This window comes from Triticum aestivum, chromosome 3D (assembly GCF_018294505.1).
Source record: "Triticum aestivum cultivar Chinese Spring chromosome 3D, IWGSC CS RefSeq v2.1, whole genome shotgun sequence".
NCBI lineage: Eukaryota > Viridiplantae > Streptophyta > Magnoliopsida > Poales > Poaceae > Triticum > Triticum aestivum.
The window spans coordinates 613,829,685-613,856,662 of NC_057802.1; the positions used below are offsets into that span (position 1 = coordinate 613,829,685).

Consider the following 26,978-nt stretch of genomic DNA (forward strand, 5'->3'; position numbering starts at 1 on the left):
TGCATATGTAGTGTAGATCCTTGCTTGCGAGTACTTTGGATGAGTACTCACGGTTGCTTTTCTCCCTCTTTTCCCCCTTTCCTTTCCTCTCGGTTGTCACAACCAGATGCTGGAGCCCAGGAGCCAGACGCCACTGTCGACGACGACTCCTGCTACACCGGAGGTGCCTACTACTACGTGGAGGCCGCTGACGACGACCAGGAGTAGTTTAGGAGGACCCCAGGCAGGAGGCCTACACCTCTTTCGATCTGTATCTCAGTTTCTGCTAGCCTTCTTAAGGCAAACTTGTTTAACTTATGTCTGTACTCAGATATTGTTGCTTCCGCTGACTTGTCTATGATCGAGCACTTGTATTCGAGCCCTCGAGGCCCCTGGCTTGTATTATGATGCTTGTATGACTTATTTTATTTTTAGTTGTGTTGTGATATCTTCCCGTGAGTCCCTGATCTTGATCGTACACGTTTGCGTGTATGATTAGTGTACGATTGAATCAGGGGCGTCACAAGTTGGTATCAGAGCCGACTGCCTGTAGGAATCCCCCTTCCACACTCCTTGGCCGAAGTTGAGTCTAGTCGATGAAAACTGTTTTACTAACATGGCTGTGCGGCCCATGGGCCCATGTCGCCATTGGGTGACATTAGGATCTTTTATTCCTCGTCTATACTCTGGGGATCTGAGCTCTCTTCTATTCGGGTTAAATGATTTTGCTAAAAACAAAACTAACTTTAGGTTCTCGAAAATACTTTCTCCCGGAGAGCCCCTCACTTCAGATGATCGCCTGCTGTGCTAAAAGATTCCGAAGTTACTCTACGATGTTCTCTCGAGTCTTTGTGCCATCACATTTGCGATTTCCTTCCACCGTCAACCCCTATGAAAACTGCATACACTTGCCATTCATACAATCATTCCCCGTTGATCTTGTTATTACAAGATACACCCGAAATTCACTCTATTGTTTTGAGAATACTTTGTGCCTACTGCCCTGCAGTTCTTTGCCACCCGAATACCCCTACGGATAATTTCTCGCACTTATCGAGTATCCGTTCTTTCCCAGTTGATTTATGTATTTCACAAAAGTCTTCGAAATACTATTTGATCCTCTGAAATTCCTTAGCAGCTTATTGCTCTGCAAATACTTGTCTGCTTGCATTATGGATGCTTCCCATATGTCTGGCTATATTCATTAGTCTCCTTTGATGCCGTCTTTTTGATCCTATTGATTCAACATGAGTGCGAATGCCCGCAATCATCGGTTGATCCTTTTAAATTATCTTTCCAGCTCAGATGTCATTTTGAACATGAGCTGGTTATCGACCAATCAAATTGCCGTCGATTGTACCCCCAAGTCTATTCAACTTATCCATTCTTAATCAGACCGTTGGCTTCTGATCCCTTGATTTGGAAATGATAATTCATGTGCATTTGAGTTTTGAATTAGTTAGTTGTTTCTATAATCCGATGCCCTTTCATTCCTTCTTCCTCTGATAGAGTACTGATACTCGCACCAGTTCCGTTGTAGACCACAAGACCCCTTGTTGGATTACTATCCGACAGTATCCTTCATATTCAATAACCTTGTGAGCCTTTCCATGGGTACATAATGCCTTTGGTAAATTGTATCCTCTGCTTTGTCAAACAAGCTCTGCTTTCGAGCTTGTGTTATTTACTCATGAAGTTTGTGGTATATGTTCCTAAGATGCCCCGATGGGTTGAACCAACGCATTCCCTAATCTGTGTGAACCCAAAAGATTTCACGGGTCATACTTATCTAGTATTGCACCAGGTAAAACTTTCAACAACTAATGTCCTTTTCGAAATACGAGAGGTGAATGGAAGGTTATGCATTGAGGAAGTGGGAGTCGACCTTGAACTTTGTGTTCATGCCCATGGACACGATGTAGATCCTATCATGAAAGCTTCTTGTAATAATAACTACTCCCTTGATATAATATGCTTTGGTATCGGTGAATTGATCCTTTGCAATCGTGCTTCCGACCATATGTTGTTCTTTGATCCCATTTCTCGCGCAAGTTTAAGCACTTGTCTTCTGCAGATCAATGCCCCAGTCCAACCTTTATTTTGATCTACCTTCGAGTATTACCCCCTGGTATCTCGACAATATCAACCGATTGCACTACATCTTATGCATTCCTGATGAAGTAGCGCCTTTCCCCGTCATAGTCACTCCACGGGTTCTGGGTTGTCGTCAACCGAGAACACCGATTAGTGAAACGAATCACCCCTGTGATTCAGTCCTCCTAGTACTTGGTGCTTGAGAAGTTTAATACTCCATCACATCATTCCTAGTCTGATCGGCTATATCATTTTGTGCTAAATTTTAACTGTGCTACCTGGTCCTTCTTCCCGGAGCACAATTTTCGACGATGAGATAACCTTATGCCGATCTTCCTCGTCGTATCATTTCGCCTTGAACAGCAAGATCGGTTTTGAGTTTGTGCCGTACCCTTGGTTCCAATAACCTTTCGCCTCACCATTCATTTGACTTGATGTCATCGCCGATCGATTACATCTTGAAATCTCTCGACAAAATTTGTCATGGTCATTATCAACATCTTGACTCCTTCCTGGATATCAATTGAATTCATGATGAGAAATACCATCCTTGCCCTCGATGATTTGTGTCATCATCGACCACCTTATTGCCTTTCGTTCAACACAAACTTGTTCGTGTTTTGTGTATGCCTTGAGATCCTTGCTATCCAGCATTTGTTGTCCTTTATCTTGGAGTATTACCATCTTTTTATGTCAAGAATGTCGTGAGAATTTCATCACCTCTTAAGAATTCTTGATACAGGTGATACTTCTTGCCATATCCATTCATTCCTTGGTCCCCGTGTTGTTTCTAACCGGAATATCGACAATTAAACTATGATGTGTGAATTCAAAACTTCTAGCAACCCTATTGCTTTGAAGTTAATGGTCAACCGTTCGTTCTTAGACTATTGGTTATTGGATCACCATTCTAACTTGATGATGCTCCCTAAGCCCATATTTCGGGTGCACCTTTCAACTAGTGTTTAATCGTGTATGATTTCCTTGAGCATACATCATTATATCATTTGATCTGACAAATGTTATCTCCTTGTTCACATAATTGTGGAAACCCATCCTTTCAAAATCTCGATGAATTGCCGCTGAGTTCATCAGCTACCTCCTTATCCCTTCATTGGTTTAATGATGAGCTCTTGTTCTGGAACTCGCTTCCATAGTACATTTCCCGAGAATCTTACATTATCATCTCGTCAATTTGTGTTGCACCTTTTCTTCTCTGGCACCCTAAGTCGGAGGTATCTTGACACTAATCAGATCTGAACCTTGGACATATATGATGGTTGGAACATATTTCCAAGAGTTATAACATTGGTCTTTATATGACTCGGTAAGGTGATGTCATGCCTAGCACACCTGACCGGAGGACCCATTGTTATAGTTTTCCTTTTCAGCAAGGTTGTCCATTCTTTCATGAGGAAATTGTAAGGCTTATTCTACAAGTTGTTCCTGATGGATCCTTTGAGTATCCAAAATCTGACCTTTGCCTGTTGACCATGTCCATGCTATCTCGAAGCATGTCTGTGGTACTCCGATTTTCAATAAGAGCATTGAAAGCGCAATGCTAAGTTTTCTTTATCCATTATCCAAACACCGTTGTATGGGTAATGCCATGAAAATTCCTCTCCCATTACCTAAATGGTTTTCTACTTTCTATCCTGTCATGGATATCGTGCTCTGCTTGTCCTTGGGAAGGATATACCCCTGGAATATGTGTTTTAACACATTTTCTTTTCCATTGTTCGGTTTAATCTGATAATCATATTTTCCTTTCCATTGTTTGGTTTAACCTTTCTTGTGATCTATATGATCTAAGCAGTAATATTCTCCTGCTTATGTAAACCCCTCGTTGTACAATTCTGTCAGCAAGACCCTGTTACTATTGTTGATGACATTCTGGTAGCCACCGATGGACGAGAACTTTGCCTATTGGTCCGCCTCGTTTCAACGAGCAGGAAAATGGTTCTCTTCGTCCCTCGCCCTTGGTACCGATGTTGTTGCCAACATAACTGACAGGCTACCCTCAGACATGCCTTGCTTTCACGACCGTGCAAGATGTCACCGCTCCTACTTTTAACCCACATGGTGGGCCCATAACCCACAGTTCCACAGGATCGAAACCTGACTCTCCTGTACGCCACTGTTTTCCTCAGGTTTGGCTTCGTATGTAATTCACGAGCCACCTTTCAAGAAATCATCAATTCGGGTATCTGACAGCATACTTATTTCCCGTTGCTCTGAACCCCTATACACTACGTTCAGGCATCGAACGATTGCCTATCCGCTTGAAACTCCTTATTGTACCTTCTTACTTTGCTCTCAATGTTCTCCTAAGTTTCAACTCGAGAGATAGCTTGGGCCAAAATCCCTGAGCTAATTACCAAATATCAGTCCTTGCAGGCATCTGTCCTTGTAGTTTTCCCTCCTATCTTTTCGTAAGTACGATGGAGTTCCTGAAGAAAGGATGACGACTTCATCATGATGAATTGAAGCAGAGAAATGAAGACAACAATGTAATGGATCGACCTCTTCGAGAAGAGCAACCAAGACCGCGAAGAATCGTTGGAATTTCGTAACCTATTCCTCCCCATTACTCCCCTCTTAAATCTCAGGACGAGATTTCTTGTAGTAGAGGAGAATTGTGACACCCGGATAATTAAGCTACACTAACCTATGCTAATGATGCCATGTCACCTCTGTTAGAGTTGCTAATCTCGCGTTAGTTCAAAAAACCGATTCAAAATCCAAATTCAAAAACAAGTCAAACAATTAAAGTTTTCAAAAGTCAAAACTAAAATGTTCTTATTTTGACAAATAATTCATAAGATATATTGGTGGAGAAACCAAGTCTTTATAAAATGTTTAGATGCACTAAACTAATTAAATCAGTAGCTAAAACCATTAATTAAATGCCTTTTATATTTTGTAAAATACTAAACTATATTATTTTGGGATGAAACTTTTTGTGGTTGTGACATAAGTTGTAGCATCAATTTAGGTGCCACTTTGGTATTTTATTAAAACTAAAATAATTAGGAACTAAAATAAAACATAAAAGAAAAATAAGAAAAAGTAAAAGAAAACAAAATAAACAACGGATCCCCCCTCCCCTGGGCCGTTCGGCCCAACCGGCCTAGCTAGGTCGGCCCACCTAACTGGCCTACTTAGGCCTTCCCACCACCGAACCCTAACCCACCGACACCCACTGCCCTCCCCCCACTCGCTCTCTCCCTCCCCCCCATCTGGATCGAGATCGGGGGCACGATCCCGTCGCCGACCGCGCCGCCCGTCCCACGCGACTCGACGCCATCGCCCATTGCCCCTGACGCCGCCTGGAGGACCACATCGCCGGAGCCCCGCGCCGCCACGACTCCGTCGCCGCACGTCATCCCCATCCTCCTCCTCGCCGGACCACCTTCCCGGAGCACCGCCGCCTCGACCTCGCCCGTCCTCGTCCTCCTCCCCGAGCCCGCGTACGCACATCTGCAGGGCCCGGTGAGCCGCCGTCCTTCCCCCTTTTTCCTCTTTGCCAGGCGCCGTTTGCCGCGCGCGACACGCCCACGCGCCCGACTCCGCGCCCACCCGACCCTAGCTGCCTCCCTCGTGCGCTACCTCGTCCGCCACGGCCTCGCTCGGCGCACCGCCTCCATCCTGCCCTTGCCTCGCCGGCACCCGCGCGGGCCCCTCTGCTCGTGCCTAGCCGCTGCGCTTGGCGCCCAGCTGCGCCGAAGGCCGCGCCCGCAGCCAAGCGCACCATGCCGTCGTCGCGCTCCACGCCTCGCCTCTGCTGGTCCGTCGCCGCACCACCGCGCGCGATCGCACCTGCTCGCGCCCTTCGCCCCGCTCCACCGCGCCGTCGTCGTGCGCCGTCTGCCCCCTACTCGCCGCTCCGCTGCTCGTCTGCTCCAACGCGCCCGCAGCCCCTGCCACTCCCCGCCTCCTCTGCCACCGGCCCCGTGCTGCTCCACCACTGCAGCGCCCCGCTGCTCCTCTGCCTCCCAGCACCCCCTGCCGGCACTCGCTCCCGCATCGGCGCCCGTTCGGGCTGGGCGCCAGCGCCCCTGCGCCCACTGCCCGCTAGTACCCGCACCCGTTAAGGCCTCTAGGCCATGACATGAGGGGCCCACGCCCCAGAACGTCTATTAAAAAGGATTAAAAAATATATAATAATAATAATAAATTTAATTAACTAATTAATTAACTTAATTAATCATGTTTAGTTAACCTAATTAACTATTGTTAATTAACTAAACAGTAAATAGATCAGTTAAATCCTAATTAGAATAAACAGAGTATGACCTGCGGGACCCACACGTCAGATTGACCCAGTCAACGCCATGTTGACTGCTGACGTCATGATGACGTCAGCATACACTATTCTGGATAATGTTAGAATTAAATAGGTAATAATTTAGAAAATGATTTAAAACTTTAAAAATTAATAGAAAATAAACCGTAGCTCGGATGGAAAAACTTTGTACATGAAAGTTGCTCAGAACGACGAGACAAATTCGGATATGCAGCTCGTTCGTCCGCCACACATCCCTAGCATAGAGAACACGCAACTTTCCCCCTCCGATTCATCTGTCCGAAAATGCGAAACACCAGGGATACTTTCCCGGATGTTTCCCCCGTCGTCGGTATCACCTCCTACCGCGCATTGTCTTTTCATGCACCGTCATGCTTATGTTTGCATTATATTTATTGTTTCTTCCCCCTCTTCTCTCGTTAGACACCGAGACCGACGCCGCTGCTACCCAGTACGACTACGGTGTTGACGACCCCTCCTTATCGCCTGAGCTTCCAGGCAAGCCCCCCCTTGATCACCAGATATCGCCTATTCCTTCTCTCTACTGCTTGCATTAGAGTAGTGTAGCATGTTGCTTCTTTCGGTTAATCCTATTCTCCTGCATAGCCTGTCATTGTTGCTACAATTGTTGATACCTTTACCTACTATCCTAATGCTTAGTACAGGATGCTAGTGTTCCATCAGTGGCCCTACACTCTTGTCCGTCTGCCATGCTATACTACTGGGCCGTGATCACTTCGGGAGGTGATCACGGGCATATGCTATATACTTTATATTGTTACATTTCTTATGATATTGTTCGGAGATGGAGGCTGAAGGGGCAGGTGGCTCCATCCCGGTAGAGGTGGGCCTGGGTTCCCGACGGCCCCCGACTATTACTTTGTGGCGGAGCGACAGGGCAGGTTGAGACCACCTAGGAGAGAGGTGGGCCTAGCCCTGGTCGGTGTTCGCGGTTACATCAATTAACACGCTTAACGAGATCTTGGTATTTGATCCGAGTCTGGCCACTGGCCTATACGCACTAACCAACTACGCGGGAACAGTTATGGGCACTCGACGTCGTGGTATCAGCCGAAGCCTTCTTGACGTCAGCGACTGAGCGGCGCGCGCCGGATTGGACTGGAACGCCTGCTCTTGTATTAGGGAGGCTAGGCCTGCTTCCAGCCGCCCACGCAACGTGCAGGTGTGCAATGGGCGATGGGCCCAGACCCCTGCGCCATAGGATTTAGACCGGCGTGCTGACCTCTCTGTTGTGCCTAAATAGGGCTGCGACGTGTTGATCTTACAAGGCCGGGCATGACCCAGGAAAGTGTGTCCGGCCAAAGGGGATCGAGCGTGTTCGGTTATGTGGTGCACCCCTGCAGGGAATTTTATCTATTCGAATAGCCGTGATCTTCGGTAACAGGACGACCCGGAGTTGTACCTTGGCCTTATGACAACTAGAACTGGATACTTAATAAAACACACCCTTCCAAGTGCCACATATAACCCGGTGATCGCTCTCACGGCGACGAGGGGAGGATCACCGGGTAGGATTATGCTATGCGATGATACTTGGTGAACTTACCATCTACTCTCTTCTACATGCTGCAAGATGGAGGCTGCCAGAACCGTAGTCTTCGACAGGACTAGCTATCCCCCTCTTATTCTGGCATTCTGAAGTTCAGTCCACCGATATTGCCCCTTTACACAGATACCCATGCATATGTAGTGTAGATCCTGGCTTGCGAGTACTTTGGATGAGTACTCACGGTTGCTTTTCTCCCTCTTTTCCCCCTTTCCTTTTCTCTCGGTTGTCGCAACCAGATGCTGGAGCCCAGGAGCCAGACGCCACTGTCGACGACGACTCCTGCTACACCGGAGGTGCCTACTACTACGTGGAGGCCGCTAACGACGATCAGGAGTAGTTTAAGAGGATCCCAGGCAGGAGGCATTCGCCTCTTTTGATCTGTATCTCAGTTTGTGCTAGTCTTCTTAAGGCAAACTTGTTTAACTTATGTCTGTACTCAGATATTGTTGCTTCCGCTGACTTGTCTATGATCGAGCACTTGTATTCGAGCCCTCGAGGCCCCTGACTTTTATTATGATGCTTGTATGACTTATTTTATTTTTAGTTGTATTGTGATATCTTCCCGTGAGTTCCTGATCTTGATCGTACACGTTTGCGTGTATAATTAGTGTACGATTGAATCGGGGGCGTCACACCATCAGTCAGCTCACCAATGTAGAGTGACAACCGATTCTAGACCAAGCAAAGGAATTTGTTCCAGCTTGGTAGTGAGGGCTGACTCAGCAACCAGAAGACTTGTTTTGGTCAAATCGGTAATCGCAGCTAAACGTATCCACTTCCTGATGATCTCAGATGCACTTGTTTGGGTTTTTCAGGAGCTAGATACCTGGATGTGCTCGTTTTTGGGGCACAAAGGGAAAAGCGAATGGTGAGCAGTGCCTTGTGGCTTCGAGTAGCATATATAACCCAACTTCTTTCGGTGGCCTCGGTGTTAAGAATCATTTTCTCCAAGCATTGGCGCTCTGGGTACGCTGGGAATGGTTGGGACGAGCTGATCGGGAGAGGACATGGCAAGCAATTCCCATGACTGACGGCAAAGAGGCTCGAATGGTTTTTGACAGCTTGGTCAAAATTAAGGTTGGCAACATCAATCACATTTTCTTTCGGCGAGACTGTTGGATCTATGGATTTGCACCCAGAATTGTGTTCCAGGCGATGGAGAATATCAGATGGATGCCCGATATATTGGGTGAGCTGTCTTTCACGACACACATGCAATTCCTGCATCTTTGCCAAGCCATTGCTTTAGTGTCGCCGGACACTCAGGAGTAGGACAGTTTTGCTTGGCCTGGTGCGATGACCACGAGTACACAATTAAATCGACTTATCATCAGCTATGTTAGGGCTTGACCAGAGTTCCTTTCGCGTCAGCCATATGGAGGAGTTGGGCGCCTCTGAAGTGTAAAATCTTCGTGTGGCTGCGGCCCAACATCAACTTTAGACTTCTGCCCGTCATGCTTAACACGGCTTACAAGATCAGCGTTCGGCCTATTACACTTGCTTGCATGAGGAGGACAACTTTGAACATATATTGATGCAATGTGTATACACTAGCACTAGTAGAAAAAGAGGCTTTTGTCCCAGTTGGTAAGGCCCTTTAGTCCCGTTTTTTGAACCGAGACTAAAGGGTCGTTACTAATGCCTCTCCTCTTTAGTCCCAGTTCTTACACGAATCGGGACTAAAGGTCGCGGCCACATGGAGCTCCACCTTTAGTCCCGGTTGGTGACTAAAGGAAATTTTATGATTTTTTTTAAAAAAAAATTTGATTTTTTTTTATTTTCAAATTTCTGAATTATTTTAATCTCTAATCTCTAATCATCACCCCTCATCACTGCTCAATTTATCCTCTAATCTCTAATCATCCCTCATCATTCCAAATCATCTAACTTCCCGAACGGTCACCCATCCTTTCACTCCCCCAGCCTGAGCACGCTTAACTTCCGGGTTCTAATCTCCCTCGTTTCCAAGTCTGCACTTGTTGTTTTCCTAACAATTGTAAGATGTCAATCCTATTAACCCTCAGGAATTTTGCTTGAGCATGAAGTGACACATTTCACTGTTTGAGTTTGAAACTATTGTTTTAAAAAACAATAATTATTTAGTAACACTAATATTTCTTGAATAATTAGTTTGACCATTGTTTGACCACAGTTTGACCAGATTTGACCAAAATTCAAAATAACTGAAATAATTATTTAGTAACACTAATGTTCTAGAATAATTAGTTTGACCATTGTTTGACCACAGTTTGACCAGATTTGAACAAAATTCAAAATAACTGAAATAATTATTTAGTAACACTAATATTCTAGAATAATTAGTTTGACCATTGTTTGACCACAGTTTGATCAGATTTGACCAAAATTCAAAATAACTGAAATAATTATTTAGTAACACTAATATTCTAGAATAATTAGTTTGACCATTGTTTGACCACAGTTTGACCAGATTTGACCAAAATTCAAAATAACTGAAATAATTATTTAGCAACACTAATATTCTAGAATAATTAGTTTGACCATTGTTTGACCACAGTTTGACCAGATTTGACAATATTTTTTCCAAAAAAAAATTTGAAACTATATTTTTTTCTGTTACTAGTGACGCACCTAGCAAATGGTGCGCCACTAGTAAGTTTGAAATTTTTTCGATTTTTTCCACTCTAGATCTTAAAAGCCCCGTAACTTTTTTTCTGTTAGGTTTTTGAGTATTTTAAAAATGTTTAACGGGGTTTCCCCAATTAAATTCGGATGTGACTTTTTGAGTAGATGATTTTTCATATAAAAAACTTTTTCATCCGAGTTCGTATGCAAAAGTTATGCCCATTTTACAAATTCTAGAGAGATTTTGCAAATAAAGTCGAAATTCATATTTGTAAATTTTCCCAACAACTAGACCACATATCACATGGGAAACTTATTTTATTTTATTTTTTTGACATTTCCATCATTTTCTTTTCTTTTTTCTAAAACTGAAAAGGCGGTCCACCGGGGGGGGGGGGGTAGAGTTTGAAAATGGGACCTTTAGTACCGGTTCGTGCCATGAACCGGTACTAATGCCTCAAAGCCCATTAGTACCGGTTGGTGGCACCAACCGAGACTAATGGGCATCGCACCCTTTAGTCCCGGTTCGTGGCACCAACCGGGACTAAAGGGCCCAGGTGAACCGGGACTAATGCCTTAGCCACACGAACCGGGACGAATGCTCACATTAGTCCCGGTTCGTGACTGAACCGGGACTAATGTGAATACTGCCCTGTGACCAAAGCCCTGTTTTCTACTAGTGTTGGGAGGTCCAGAACAATTGTTTGCATGAGCTTCGCCTAAATGTGCAATGTCCCGCGACACATGACATGTTCATCACTTGGTGGCTGCATGACAGGACTCAACTTTAGCAAGGCGGAGAAGCTTGGCTTTGATTCTTTTGTCATCACTAGATCCTGGTCACTATGAAAGCAGAGAAACGCGTGCGTCCTCCACAGGGGACACTAAATCAGAACATCGGTGCTAAAAAACCAGATCCTAAGAGAGATTACGGAATGGAAACATGTCGGTGTTAGAGTTGAAGGCCTGCAACGATATGTGAGAGAGTAGGCTAGTGTTTAGATGGAGTGGTGTGAATTTTTGCCTGATGTTTGCTTTCGATGTAAGCCTCTTATCATAAATTTATCTTTTTTCTATAAATCATGAGACACAATTGGCGTCCTTTTCTATACCTCTATACCCATACCTATTATTAAAGATTCTATTGCTTCTAGCGGTACGTCATTAAAATTGCCCTCAAAAGTTGCAAAATATTACCCACCAATGCGACCTATAAATTAGAAAGAATGTTTTGCAGGGAATCCCCCGCCTGGGCCGGCCCAAACATTGGGACCTACTATACTACGCTCTGAGCGCTGTAGAAAACAAAGCACGCCAGTTTGGCCGGACCATGTGCGGGCGCCTAATTTTTTAGTTTCGTTTTTATTTTTAATTTTATGCTCCTTTTTGTTTTTTCTACTTTAAATAATTTGGACCGTCAAAAACTTTTTAAATTAAAAATAACTGAGAATTTTAAAATAAATTTTTTAGGAAAACATAAAATGTTTGTGAATTCAAAAAATGCTCGGTATTTCTAAAAATGTTCGATATTCAAAAATTTGTTCGTAAAATAAAAAAAGTCTATGATTTCGAAAAAAAGTCCGTGTATTAAAAATTATTAATTAAATTGAACAAAATGTTTGCTAATTCAGAAAATGTTCATACATTTTTAGAAACTGTCCTAAAATTTTAAAAACAGTTCATGAATTACAGAAGAGTTTATTGATTCATAAAATGTTTGCTGATTCAGAGAATCTTCGCATTTCAAAAACGTTTGTGAATTTCAAAAAAAATCCACCAATTTCGAAAAAAAATGCTCATCTATTCTAGAATTGTTCGCTGATTTAAAAGAAAATGCTTTAAAAACGTTCCAATATAAAAAATATTCACAATTTTAAAAAAGTGTTTGTAAATAGTAAAAAATGTTCACCACTTTTAAAAATGTTCCCAAACTTGTAAAAATGTTCACGAATAATCGAAGGTATGTAGTTCAACAGTAATGCTTCTGAGTCTTTGTGATTATATACCCGCGTGAATTTTGAAGAATTACCTGCCGGGGTGGATCGGAATATTTCTCTGAATTACCAAGTTTTTTGACAGCCACGATATTTTTATAAAAAAACGTTTCTTTAAATAAAACAGTTGTAGTATGTTTTATAAAAAAACGTTTCTTGAAATAAAGAATGTTTCTCTGAATTACCAAGTTTTTTGACAGCCACGATATTTTTTCAAAAATGTGGACATTGCTTCAATTTGTTAATAAATTTTAAAAAAGAAACATTTTGCTTGCGTTTGTGAACAAATTTTCAAAATCATGCAAGAAGATGTGAACGAAATGTGGTCATCGCCGTTGTATATTATGATTTTTTTTTCTCCCGTTGCAACGCACCGGGCCCGGTTTGCTAGTAGAAAAAAAAGTGCAATACATCCAACCATGTCGGCCGTCGTCAACAAAATTTTGTGGCCGACTCGTGCAAGAGACAGAGACAGTTGCCAACATTCAGTCTCTGGCATCCATCCGTTTATCCATATCAATCCATCCAAGCAAAACCGCTAATTTTTGCACGTTATTTCCCGGCGCATCTCCATCGGGTGGAGTCGGCGACGGCGACGGCGGCGGAGTCGCCTCGTCAAAACAAAAAGCTCCGCCGACCATCGTCGCCAATCATCCTGCCGCCTAACTAACCAAGCAAAAGAAATGGCGGACGCCGGATTCGCGAGAGCGAAGAAGCCAGCTACATTAACAACATTCAGAAACTACACCATTTTCGATCTTTACAACCCATCACTCGGGGTGCGACCGCAGCGGCGCCGCCGGCAGCCGCCGCACGGCCATGGGCTCCGGGCGCCGCTGCTGCTGCCGCCCCGCGCCGCTCCCGCCGCCGCCGCGCATCCTGACGAACCCCCCGGACGCCTTCCCCTGCCCGGCCCCCGCGGCGGCCGTCTCCTTGGCGTCCTGCAGCTGCTCGAGCGCGGTCACCACCTCCGCCATGCCGGGGCGGGCCCGGGCGTCGCCGGAGAGGCACCGCATGGCCAGCGCCGCCGTCTTCTGCGCGCCGGACAGCGAGTACTGGCCGCCCAGCCGCGCGTCCAGGATGTGGAACACCCGGCGCTTGCTGGTGAGGTACGGCCGCGCCCACTCCACCAGGTTGTGCTCCCCCGACGGCCGGTTCTTGTCCAGCGCCCGCCGCCCCGACAGCATCTCCAGCAGCACCACCCCGAAGCTGTACACGTCGCTCTTCGCCGTCAGATGCCCTGCAATCACCATCACCATTAATCCCTCTGAATGATTCATCCATTAACAATTCATTCCTACTACATTGTTAATTTCCATTCATCCATTCATTGAGGCAAAGCACAAATCATTTTAATCTTACTAGATACTCCATCCATCCAAGATGATAATCCTACTGGATATTCGATCCAAGATAATCCTACTCAGCAAAGGATTACTTTAATCCCACTGGACACTCCATCCAAGATCCACTGTGAGTATCAAAGTCACAACCCTTTCTCTGGTCATGTGCAGATGCTGCAGAGGGAACGGACAATGATCCGGCCTAACCGCATTAGATATAAGTTTTTTAGGATGGATTAGACATAGGTTAGTACAACTTGGACTAGTGTACTGTGTTGGTATCAGCATCATATAGTGATTAACACAGCTCATGCATACCTAGGTACCACTAAACTGGATGAACAAGTACAGAGGTACTGCTGGCCATTGACCTGCTGGTACACAAAGTAGAGAGCACATGGCTGCTGATCTAGCTGCAAGATTGTTATATAAGCTATTACATCACCTGCCATCCCATCAAATTATTTCAAAAAGTGTGTATTATTTAAGCAGATGGTGGTGGTGATAGCTGATTAATCAATCTGGTTTTGGTTTTAGCACACATGTGGTGAATGGGTCCAGTTGCAATAGTTAGGTCTGAAACCATGACCAAATTGGGCCAGTTGTGCTGCTACCTAACTGAAGATTGGACCAAGAATTCTAAGGCTGGTGTGTTCTTCACTGCTTCTCCTGGTGCCCCAGGACACACACAAGCTGCCAAACGGATTAGGCTGACTTTTTATTTGGATTCTCATGTAATCCAACCCTACCTACCTCATAACAACAATGGCATAACCCGTTTTGTTCTTGATAAGAACTGCCAAGAAAAGTAGTATCATGCTAAAAGTTCAGAGCATATTTAGCAGTATCTGTCCCATGCTAAATATTTGTATACAAAAGTTGAAGGTTCTTAACAAACCCAAATTAGAAGCGTTTCAGCAACACCAAAGGGTATAAAGTACTTATAATAATGTGCTGCATCAGATTAAGCTATGTGTTCATGTAATTAATTGAGTTAGTTTACCTGTTGCAAGATACTCGGGGGCGGCGTAGCCATGAGTGCCCATGACCCTTGTGGAGACATGGCTCTTGTCTCCGGTCGGCCCGTCCTTCGCCAGCCCGAAATCGGACAACTTAGCATTGTAGCTCTGCAATTCCATCCATGGTTCGATATATTTAGCATTTCAAAAGTTTGTGAAGAATTTGTTGACTCGTTCATATCACAAGGAAAAGTAAGAGGAACATACCGAGTCAAGGAGAACGTTGGACGTCTTGAAGTCGCGGTAGATGACCTTGGCCATGTCGCTGTGGAGGAAGGCGAGCCCCCTGGCCGCCCCGAGGGCCACCTTCATCCTCAGGTTCCATGACAGTGGCTGGAAATGCGAGCCCCCTGCACATTCATCATTCACCCAAACTTGTTACCACCAATATCATCAACAAGTTTAGGTGTGGTTAACTGATCAATGAAGGCGAGAAGAAGGTTCATTGAAAATTACTTCTGAAAAGATGGTTCTCGAGGCTCCCTCGCGGCATGAACTCGTAGACAAGGAGGCGCTGCTCGTCCTCGAGGCAGTAACCGACGAGCCTCACAAGATTGGGGTGCGACAACTGCCCGAGGTAGTTCACTTCAGCCTGCACATCATGTTCAGAACATATATTCAGTAACAACAATGGGGATTCAGAAATTTGAGCAACAGACTGATTCTGAATGCAGAGTCAGAACTTTCAGAACATATTCACTACTCCCTCCGTCCCATAATATAAGAGCGTTTTTGACACTACACTAGGTAGTGTCAAAAACGCTCTTAGGTAGTGTCAAAAACGCTCTTATATTATGGGACGGAGGGAGTAGCAGAGTAATAATTCAGAGAAGAGAAGAGGAGGTGAAGACTGACCAGCCACTCGCGGTGGCCCTGGAAGCCCTCCTGGTTGAGCTTCTTGACGGCGATGACCATGCCGGTGCCGGGGCGGGCGGGCGCGAAGGTGGTCTCGTCGACCCAGCCCTTGAAGACGGAGCCGAAGCCGCCCTCGCCGAGCACGCTGTCGGGCCGGAAGTTCCGGGTGGCCGTCTTGAGCTCGTTGAAGGCGAAGCTCTTGACGTTGGCGGACTGCAGGATCTCGCCCTCGCTCCGCGGCGTCGGCGGCACCGTGGTCGACGGCGAGGACGACACCCGGCTGCTCGACACGCTCGCGCCCCCTTTCCCCTTCCTCCTCCACGTCCACCCTGATCAATCAAACGTTTGGCCACGGTTAGGACGAGATCGGAGCCAAGAAATCGAAGCAAAATCTGAATTTTGCTCTTGGATTGAGACTGGAAACGGGGGAAAAGCTACTTTCCAGGAAGGTGAGACAAGAAGATTAGTCCAAAATGAAGGAAGAGTCCAGAGACCAAATTAATTAGGCGAGGAAATGGCGCTCGCCGTGCACGCCGGAGCACGGCGAGGAGGAGGAGGAGGAGGGGAGGCTCACCTGAGGAGGAAGAAGGGGAGCCGGAGCCGCCGCCGCTCTTGTAGGGGCTGTCGGGGCCGATCCTGCTCCCGAAGCAGTTCCCCATGGCCGCCGGCGAGCAAACGCAGACCGATCGATGGATGGATTCTCAGGCAGGGGAGACGGAGCTCGACCAGAGGCGAGGACGAACGGCAGAGTCTGTCTCTCTTCACCCCGGCCGGCGAGCAGGCCTAGTTATATATACTACTCCTCCCCTGACTTTCCTATCTGTCTCCGTCGACCTCGATCGATCACGGGAAGGAAGGGTAGGGAGGGGAGGCCGGCCTCGCTGGTGCCCGTGCTAAGCTGGTTGACCACTTGCCCCAGTAGGAGAGGGGCGCATTAATGGCGGGCGGGCGGGGAGGCGGGCGGGGAGGGAGGAGGCGAGAAGAAGATGCGCGTGCTCTTCTCGGGAGCTTTTACATCTCCCATGGTTTTATACCGGACGCCTCCGGCACGAACCTTCCGGCCGGTGACATGTGGGCCCGGCGCGTGCGGTGGGGCCGGGGCGTCAGTCGAGGTGGCGTGGTGGGTCGGGGATCGGTGCCGGCCGTCGGATGCCGATCGGACGGTTGGGATCGATTCAGACGGTTTGCTTTTTCTTGTGCAAGTTGGTGGTCAATTTGCGCGGGACGGCTTGCTGCCGGGGGAACGCTTTACGGGGCAAATGGGTTTGTTTTTCACTGCCGTTGGACTCTGCTAGTGTGTGCGCATGCGTGCGCCGCTCCTCTCCGACCGGCTCCTGCTTCTCTTTACGACGCCGTCTAGCTCTAGTAACGAACGTTCGACGACATGCTGATTTTATTTGGGTATATATCATACGTGTGCATTTTATTTAAGCGGCGACATGTCGGTCTCTTGGACTTGGATGCTAAGTCGGGCGACGCGATCAGTTCACCCCAAAATCATGAAAAAGGCCTACCCTAACAAACGGTGGCAGAGCTAGCTCCCGGCGAACCTGCCCGGGCTCAACCAGGGAAGCTTCCATTCCAATTTCAGACAATCATGCCAAAAAAGAAAAAAAAATCGAACTCCGCCACTGTGAGCACAAGCTCGAATTTGCTGCGCCCGGAGGCCGACTGGTTACGAGGAGGGTCGATGATAAACCATCAAATCAACGAACTTTTTTTAAAATCTAATGGAATTATTTGAACAATTTTTTAAAGTTGATGATCTTTTATTTAATCAACAAACCTTTTTTAATTTGATGAACTTTTTATGAAATGCGATGAACTTTTTTCTAATTTGTAAATTTTTTAAAATTTGACAAACTTTTTTGTCAAAATCGATTAACTTTTTTTTCAAATGCAATGAACTTTTGCCAAATTTGAATGAAAATTTTTCAAATCACTGAACTTTTTTGAAGTTTGTGAACTTTTTTTAAAATTCATGAACTTTTTTGAATTCGCGATTTTTTTAATTTTTTTTACTTTTCGTACTTTTTTAAAGTCAACTATTGACAGGTCGACTGGTCAATCGCGACAGGTCAAACACGATCGAGTGACTATACCAGTCAGTCGCTTGCCCTTCTTCTTGTGCCGGCCCACCAACGGGGGCGCGTGAGCGCCAAGGAGCAGTTATGTCGCTGAAGGATCTCTAAAGGAGCACCCGGCAGACCAGATACAGTCGGTTAAACTTGATCATGCACTGGGTGTGCTAGGGCCGGGCTGGAAAACGCCCAAAATGAAAATCCCAAGCCCTGGCCTAGCCCAAAAAATGTCAACAAGTGGACTTTTTTATTTTAAGTAATTATTTTCAGGGTACTTTAATATAGTATTGTACCTTCTTTTTAAATAAAAACAATTACCTGAAACTCATTTCAGGCTTCTCAGCTTTTCGTCTGGGCTGCGGGCGGAAAACCCTGGCTGGGCCTGGGTTTTTGGTCCCGGTTTGCCCATAAACAGGCCCAGATTCGAGAGACCTCTATTACATACGACACCGCTGATTATACATGGGCATAACTCTGGTCGGTCCGGGCTTCAGGCCGGGCCTAACATAACCCAAGTAGAAAACCTAGGCCCGGGCCCGTCTCGGCCCGATCATCAGACCTAGTTTTTAGGTCCAAGCCCGGCCTATCAGTAAAAAAGCCCGCCAGGCCTTGGGCCGGGCCTCTTCCTTATATTTCAAATAAGACAAACCCGAGCCTGGCCCAGCCATCGGACCAAAAAACTAGGCCCATGCCCGGCTCGTGGGCAAGGTCGGGCCAGGCTAGGTCGGGCATTTTCGGCCTGGGCCATTCGGGCCAGGCAGCCCATGACCAGGTATACCGCTGATCCTTGAGAAAAACATACGACACCGCTTACACCACCATTCATTGCCTCCTAATAAGAATACAAAGACCCGACATGGTAAATAATTATAATCTTTTCAGTTTGACCTGTTTTTCAGGCAAGTGTCGTGCGTGTTGATTTAGTGTGACATAACACGGCGATTTAGTTTGACAAGACACTGTGATTTGTTCACACGCTGTCCGGCGCTAAGCAGAAATTTGACCGGTAGTGTTAGTACGGCGCGACACTGATTTGTTGGCGCAAAAGAAGCGTCAGTGGAGGTGGCGTGGTGTGTTGGCGATCGGTCATAGCCGTCCGATGCCGATCAGACTATCAAGATTGTTTCAGACACACTGTTGGTAATTGCTGGTTAGCGCACGAGTATTGGGCGGTCAATTTATGCGGGACAGCTTGATTGCCGCTAAGAGAACACTTTCTGGATTAAAAATAATTTATTTCACATGCTCTATTAGTCTAGCATTAGACCTTGCTAGTGTGTGCACATGCCGTGTACTGCTTTTGTTTTAAGAAGATAGGTGCTGAAAGACCGGAACGACTCCGTTAAAAATTGCATTGCATTACAGTTGACAAAATGACCCAAAGAAATGTAAAATTATCATTGTTTTAAATAATGGGCTATGCCAAATAGCGCCAGCCCTCCAAATCAGCTATAGCGAGGCCATAGCCCGCTATAGCCGGCTATTTCGTAAATTTAGCGGGCACCTGCTCATACCGCTATAGCTATAGTCAGCTATTTAAAACTTTGAAAAATTATAACTCAACCCAAGAACTTTGCAAAAAAAGACTCTTGACAGGAGAGGAAGATTGCAATGTGATCCACGATCCACAGTCTTTAAGCTTCACCACTAGATCAAGATCACCCCTCACCGATGACAAGACCAACTCGGAAGGGGATCTCGTTGTCGCTTCATCGTCACATCACGTGACGGAGAAGAAACATACTACGTTGGAACGAAGCCAGTTCCGCCTCCCTTTCGGCATCGTGGCCGGGAGGAAAAGGGCAGCCCTTCGGCCAGAATAGTCGGCCGGTGCCATGCATGGTTCCTCTGCCTCCCGCCGACGCCGGTGCCCTCCCGTCTCGTCTCTAGTTTAGCGGGAGGGATCTTGCTTCGTTTGTGGGTGTTTTTATGAGTTTGTTCAGGGTTTGTGTCCTGCTCAGGAAGACGAGGCGGCGGTGGCTCCTTGAAGTTGAATAAGGTTCTCCTCATCTAGCCCCCGTTTCGATGAGGCGTCCAGCATCATCCCAAGGCGTGTTGACAATATGTCTCCGGGGAATCTCGTGGGATCCTGTCGGTGTCTGTCTTTGGTAGATCTGCTTGGATCCAGTCTTTGTTCGTCTTCATTCATGTGTCTACAGATTGAATCTTTTGGATCTATACTTCTCATCATCAGCGACGGGTGCTGGTCTGGTGCGTTGTTTCCGTGGGGTCTTAGCACAACGACTTCCCGACTGTCTACTACAACAAGTTTGGCCCGGCTCCTGAGAGCAAGGGGTGATGACAACGGCGTGCATTCTGGTCACTCTAGTGTTCGTAGTCGCCGTTGGGTAGTCTGCGTATATCGATGTAATTTTGGTTATTGTTGTATTCTTTGCACTGCCATGGCATGGCGAATAGGTCGAAAGTTTTATCGATAAAAAAAGGACAATCATGCATGTATGCGCGCCCTAAATAATTAGCCATTATTTTTAGAATGTCCTAAACAATTCTCTGCAAAAAAAAGGCCCTAAGTAAATAATTAGTCCATTTGCGTAATTCGCCTAAATAAAAGGCCACCAATTCAGCAATGCGCGGTAGGTTGATCAACTCACGCGGGAGAGAAGAAAGGCCGCGCACGCACGAACGTCCTTGGTCCGTGGCATGACAGAGTCACGAACGAATGCATGGACCAATTTGGCTGCGTGCCTATGGATTAATTCATTAGTGTGAATCCAGCCGGGCCGGTTCCTGGATGTATCAGACCATAACAAATGAGCTCGTGAGCCTTTGAGGCTTTGACTATAACTTGGTACACAAGTCTAACCGGTCGACTGCAGCCGCTATATATGTACGCCGGCGTCCGTTGAGAGAGGGCACAGGGGCGGCGGCAGCTGGTCGAGCTGGTAGCAGTCGGTATCCGGAGAAAGGCCAACAGCAAGAAGCAAAGGTCAACTGGACGCGCCGGATCCATCACATGCCGGATGGACACTGGCAGCAAGTAGCCAATTAAGTGTGAGCCGGCCAGCGACCATGCAAATGCGTTTAGCACGTACTCCCTCCGTATCAGTGTCAAAAAACGTCTTATATCTTAACACAGAGGGGGTGCTTCTCTACACAGACAGCCAGGGCAGTGGCCTGTGTGCAGCAGTTCTGCCACGTCAGCACAAAAAAGAATCTATGCTAGTTGGCCATTATCAATCGGTCTGAATGGCCGTGGTAATTAACCAAGTTGTGGCTATATCAGTGTTCACTGGCGTCGCTGTACCACACTGTACCGCATCCAATGCATCCAGCTCCACCCAACTCGGCCACTTGTTCATGCATCATGCATGCACCCAAAATTTTCCCATCTTTATACTGGAAAATTTTGCATTATCGGGAGCGTTTGCATTCCCCTGTTTATACTGGAAGCCTTCAGGCCGAACCTGCCGTCCGGGTACATGCAGGCCCATCACGTGTTGTGGGACACGGTTGTCAGTAGAGATGGCGTGGTGGGGTGGGGATCAATGTCGTCCACCGGATGTGGATCAGATGGTTGTGGTACTCATACAGAAGAATATTTATTTAATGATCAAATCACTACCACTCCATGTTAGTTGTTCGTTTAGTTTTTAAAAAGCAACCATTCCACGTTGGATAAAACCCCCAGCATAGCAGACAAATGTTGTTAGAAAAAACATAGCAGAAAATTCTAATCCTTTTTTGCCTGACTTCTTTTTTAGAACAAAGTCCATTTTACTACCCCGAGGAAAATGGGTGGTTTACATAACCCCCGATCATTTTTTCTGCTCCCTTACCGAAAAAGGGTTGCCCCCTACTTTATATTATAAAGCAAACATCACCACATACATTCTAGCGAACCGATACAAACACACCCACCACGACACACATCACACACCCAAGGCAAGATACAAAGGTGCCGGGCACCGACACACCACTCGGAGGACAACCAAGCAAACTAGAGATGAACCAAGAAGAACTACTTGGAGCCACCGAGGAGGGGTGAGACGGATAATGACGGAGCAAGGACTCCAGGACAGTGCCTCCCAGAAGGATACGACCACGGATAGCCGCCACCATCCGATCCGAAGATCAAGTTTTCACCCGGAGCCACACGGAGGAGTGGGAGCACCGCGACGGAGCCTTCAAGAAGGATACGACGTCCGTGGACGCCGCCGCCGCCGGCCAGTACGAGGACTGGGCAAGTGATGGACCCCGGCGATCACACCCCTCCGACACCCCCGCTCCGCCCACCACCCGCAGCCAAGCCCCCCCCCCCCACGAAGCCATGGCTACCCGCCCGCACCTGAGACGCAGGTTCCGCCCTCGAACTCCACGCCTCCCTCCACTAGGGCCGCCGCCCAACATCCAGGCACCCCCAAGACCATCCAAAGAGGCCAGCTTTGTACCAGAGGGACACCCCCGACCGATGTACCGCGGCAGACGACCCGCCTTGAGCATCGCCGGAGTTGCGACAACCTGCACGTGGCTGGGAAAAGGGGGAGGTGAGGGAGCGGACGCATCCAGACCGGCACACCCCTGTGGCAGTGACGGGTGACCCGAGCACGTGGGCGCCGGCCATCCCTCCAGCCAACCTCCCCACCGGACACACCCCTGTGCCGCCCCATCTCAGCAGCCGTCACAGAACATCGCAAAGCCACCGTCGCAGACCCGGCCACTAACGAGGAGGACCCCCAAGGACCGCCACTGACCACCAATTAAACTCACTGGGGAGCCCATCTCACTAGTAGAAAAAGGGCCTATTGTCCCGGTTCGTAAGGCCCATTTGTCCCGGTTTTTGAACCGGGACTAAAAGGGTCGTTACTAATGCCCTAGGCCTTTAGTCCCGGTTCTTACACGAACCGGGACAGACGGGCCTCCACGTGGCCGCTGCGGCGAGCCCAAGCAGGAGGGCCTTTGGTCCCGATTGGTGGCACCAACCGGGACCAAAAGGCGTCCACGCGTCAGCAGCTGGCAGGAGCTGAGGTTTTTGTTTTTTTGAAAGGGGGTGGTTTAGGGGTTTTGAGGGTTAATTTAGGTTGTGAGCTAGCTAATAGAGAGAAGTGTCCTCACTTATCTCCGTGCTTGGTTTACCAACGCTACTGCTATGCCTAAACATGGCTTAGATTGAAGTGAAGGCAACATGCATGTGGTGCATGTCGAAAGTAATACTAATCCTAACTTGATCAAGTTTGGATTGTACTACTTTCGACATGCACCACATGCATGTTGCCTTCACTTCAATCCAATGCATCATCATAACAACAAGTCCTACTAATCATCATCATACAACTTCTACTCGTTATTAATAACAAGTCATACGATCATCATCCTCATAGTAATCGAACCAACCCTACTTAATTGTTCTTAGCACATGATCATCAGTATTAGGTAGGATCTAAATACCCTCTTTAAGGTAAAATAGCATAAAACAATATAGACCCTGACTCTCCATTATGGAGAATGGAGATCATCCTGTCTCCAATTCTTGCGCTTCGCTTCCTTTTGCTTCCAAGAACCACCTTGTGACTTTCCATACATTTTTTCCATTCTTTGATTTTCATGTCTCCACTTCTTTTAGAAATCCGGTATGGACAGTTGAGATTCGTAGGATGACCTGGCTGTATGTTCAGAACATCAAGGCAACCATTCTGATACATCAAATGAGGCACACAATCCTCTGAGATTATCTGTTGAAAAACATAGTAATAACTTCATAGTTAGCTATGATTTACTAGTTTTAGAAGTATGCAAAAGATGCACGGATGTCGTAATATTAAAAAAATCTTACCAGGGTATCTCCATAGTAGTTACCGTAGTTCAACACGTGCACTAGTGGCACGTATTGACCATAATGTTGAGGAGTTTGATTGTAGATATTGTAATTCTCAAGATCAGTACAAAATGCGATCAGATGATTTTTCTCCTGATAAGTTAAGTCGGAGCCTTTGGTGTAGTAGGTTCTGTCTACCATCTTCTGCACATTCTTTGAAGAATGAAAATAAGCTGTCAACTATTTTGAAATGAACAATATAAATTAGCCAATAACTATGTTTGAGAAACTCACATAGCGGTAGAATTGGAGGCGTATCAACAAGGACCCAAATGTCCATATTGTCTTGCTCGATTTTAGGATCACTAAGATCCATGGTGACAAGCATATCCTCATGAAAACCATACATCTTGCAAAGTGCTTCCCATTTTTTGCAACCAAAATGGGTTACGCTCTTAGAATTGTACAACTTTGCTTAAAAATCCACACCATGATGGGTCCTTCGGTGAATTTTCTTTGTTTCGAAACTTTCATGGTCTTCAAAACCCATCCTCTCCAAGACATAGCGTCTTGCATGGCATGGGATAAGCTAGTCGAATTGTAAAAGATGAAAATTACACGTTGAAATAGTTGAAGTCGTGCTTAATTACGAAAAAAACACTTGTCGTCGTTGCGTACCGTTTCAACATCGAAGGCCTCCTCCAGCTTAATGCTGAAGCGCCAATCTTCGTCCAGGTGAGGCCTGTCGTACAGACCTCGGTCATTGTGGCACCAGTCGCACTCCCCCGGGAGACTTTCGTCGTCCGAGTACGACATTTCCTATGCTCATAATTCAAATATTAAACTTCTACAATTAAATATATGTACTATAAAAAACCTAAATTAGATCATTATTATTCATCACGGGCTGACTATTGGTCTGTCGAGTCTTTTCGTTTCCGAGTGCATTACACCAAATTGTCTAGCATGCGGGAACGAAGGAGAAGCTACCCCCACGACAACAGTCGGGGTTCTTCGTCCTCTCATATATGGTGGAGACTCGACAGACTTAAAGTCAACCCAAAATATCATTTAATTATCTTTCTAAAAAAGGACATATCGTCCTCTCATATATATGACTCATATTGACATGGAGATTTGGCTGGTCTCACCTCGAGGTCGGAGGGGGCTCGGTGACGAGGACGACGGCGCGGATGATGGAGGGGCTCCTAGATTTCTGCAAAAACATAAACCCTATAAGCTATCAACTAATCAAATGCATACGCCTTGCATAGTGCTCTGCAATTTTAGCATTCAAATTAAAGTAGGAGTACTTTTCCAATTTGAGCATTCAATAAGCAAAACCAAATCGTAAAATTAAGTAGTACTCAAATTAGCATGCATTCAATTATAAGCAAAACTACATCATCTCTTGCGTCCGTACATCATCGAATATTATCACTAATACACCTCGAATACTATCATACATATAGCATCGCTAATACAGCTAGTACCGTAGCGCCCGACGGGTATCGGCGCGGGCCGTGGACACCCAAAGAGAAGGAACCATCACTGGATCATAGCTCCAGTGAGATCCCTGAAGAACCTTCCAGGTATTGTCGGACCTGCCCTCCAACGCAACCATGTAGGGACGGACGTGCTCGTCCTCCTCGCTGACACGGTGACGTACCACCTCCGCGGTATCCGGAAGCCTCAGCACCGTCACTGGCCCACGCGACCGCCACCAAACAAGGATCGGGTCAACGACGGGCTGGCTCCTCACCAACCTACGCCCCCCCGGAAGGTAGCACCTCCCAATACCAGCCCGGCGGAGCCCAGTCCCGGACATGGCCCCTCTGATCAAGTGGGCCTCCTCCGCCGAGTCGACGACGAGAATGCGGAATAGGCATCGTCGACGTCGATGCAGGAATAATTGCTTGAACTAAAAAAATAAACTAGTTCTATTATTTTTCTTGCTAAAAATAAACTACTTCTATATATAGTAAAATAAAGTAGTTTTCTTAAATAAACTAGTTCAACTGCTACTAAGCACTTAATTACTATAAATAAAATAAAGTAGTACTTACTAAAAAATCTACTTCTATATATAGTAAAATAAAGTAGTTTTATTAAATCAACTAGTTCAACTACTAAGCACTTACTATAAATAAAATAAAGTAGTACTTACTAAAAATAAACTACTTCTATATATAGTAAAATAAAGTAGTTTTATTAAATCAACTAGTTCAACTACTAATTAAGCACTTACTATAAATAAAGTAGTTTAACTAGTTCTATTATTTATCGACCCCCCCCTCATGTCGAAGTTATTGGGGAAGGGGTATATCGAGAACGAAATACCCGATAAAAAATAAGAAGAGGAAGAAGAAGAAAAAAAAGAGGAGAAGAAGAAAGGATTAATAGAGGAGAAGATCGAAGAAAAAAAAAGAAGAAGAAAAAAGAGGAGAAGAAGGAAGGAATAGAGGAGAAGAAGAAAAAAATTAGAATGTTTTCTATTTTTTCTTCTTCTCCTCTATTCCTTTCTTCTTCTCCTCTTTTTTCTTCTTCTTTTTTCCTCTTTGTATTTATTTCTCCTCTTTTTTCCTCTTCTTCCTCCCCTCTTCTTCTTCTTCTTCTCCTTCTTCTTCTCCTTCTTTTTCTTTTTCTTCTTCCTTCTTTCCTTCTTCATCTTTTCTTCCTTTTCCTTATTTTACTTTTTCCTCTACACTAACCTAAAATGCACTAACCTAAAATCGATATCTACTAACAACCTAAATAACAAATTAATACATATATGAAAAAAAACATATATAAACAAAAAAAATGCTATGAACATTATATTCATACATACATAGCCACATCCATTCATCATATAGCTACCACATACATATATACATTATATATATGAAATAAAATGCAATGAACAAAAAAATAATACAAATTATATGAAAAAAAACCGGGGGCGGCCGGCGAGGGCGACGGCGTGGGCGGCGGAGGGCGACGACGGCGGGAGGCGGAGGGCGACGGCGACGGCTCGGGGGCGGCGGCGGGGGGCGGAGGGCGACGACGACGGTGGTGGGGGCGGAGGGCGACGGCGACGGGCGACGGCGACGGGTGACGGCGTGGGCGACGACGGCGGGGCAGCCTGGCGGCGTCGATGAGCTCACGGTGTCGTCGGGCGGGGGGCAACTGGCGATGAAAACTGAAAATTTTCACAAGTGTTTCCTATATAGTCGAAGCATTGGTCCCGGTTCGAGGCACCAACCGAAACCAATGCTGCCCTTTAGTCCCGGTTGGTGCCACCAACCGGGACCAAAGGTCTCTTTTCAGCAGCCCAAAGGGCGGGAAGCAGAGGCCTTTGTTGCCGGTTGGTGGCACCAA

At 46.2% G+C, this 26,978-nt stretch overlaps 1 protein-coding gene across 1 annotated transcript; it reads right to left on the bottom strand.

Moving 5' to 3' along the window:
- Window positions 1–13,031: 13,031 nt before the first annotated feature.
- LOC123081008 (receptor-like cytoplasmic kinase 176) lies at window positions 13,032–16,747 on the bottom strand. The gene is made up of 6 exons (XM_044503969.1): window positions 16,339–16,747; window positions 15,765–16,093; window positions 15,366–15,501; window positions 15,117–15,259; window positions 14,894–15,017; window positions 13,032–13,787 (listed from the first exon to the last, which is right to left on the bottom strand). Exons 1-6 carry the CDS (start codon window positions 16,421–16,423, stop codon window positions 13,318–13,320), a joined length of 1,287 nt encoding a protein of 428 aa, XP_044359904.1. The 5' UTR covers window positions 16,424–16,747; the 3' UTR covers window positions 13,032–13,317.
- Between the last annotated feature and the right edge of the window lie 10,231 nt (window positions 16,748–26,978).

Coding starts and splice junctions, on each gene's coding strand:
- LOC123081008 (XM_044503969.1), bottom strand. CDS start 16,423: ATGGGGAACTGCTTCGGGAGCAGGATCGGCCCCGACAGCCCCTACAAG. Junction 15,018..15,116: donor CCAACGTTCTCCTTGACTCG/GTATGTTCCTCT, acceptor ATGGAATTGCAG/AGCTACAATGCTAAGTTGTC. Junction 13,788..14,893: donor CCCCGAGTATCTTGCAACAG/GTAAACTAACTC, acceptor TGGTGATTGCAG/GGCATCTGACGGCGAAGAGC.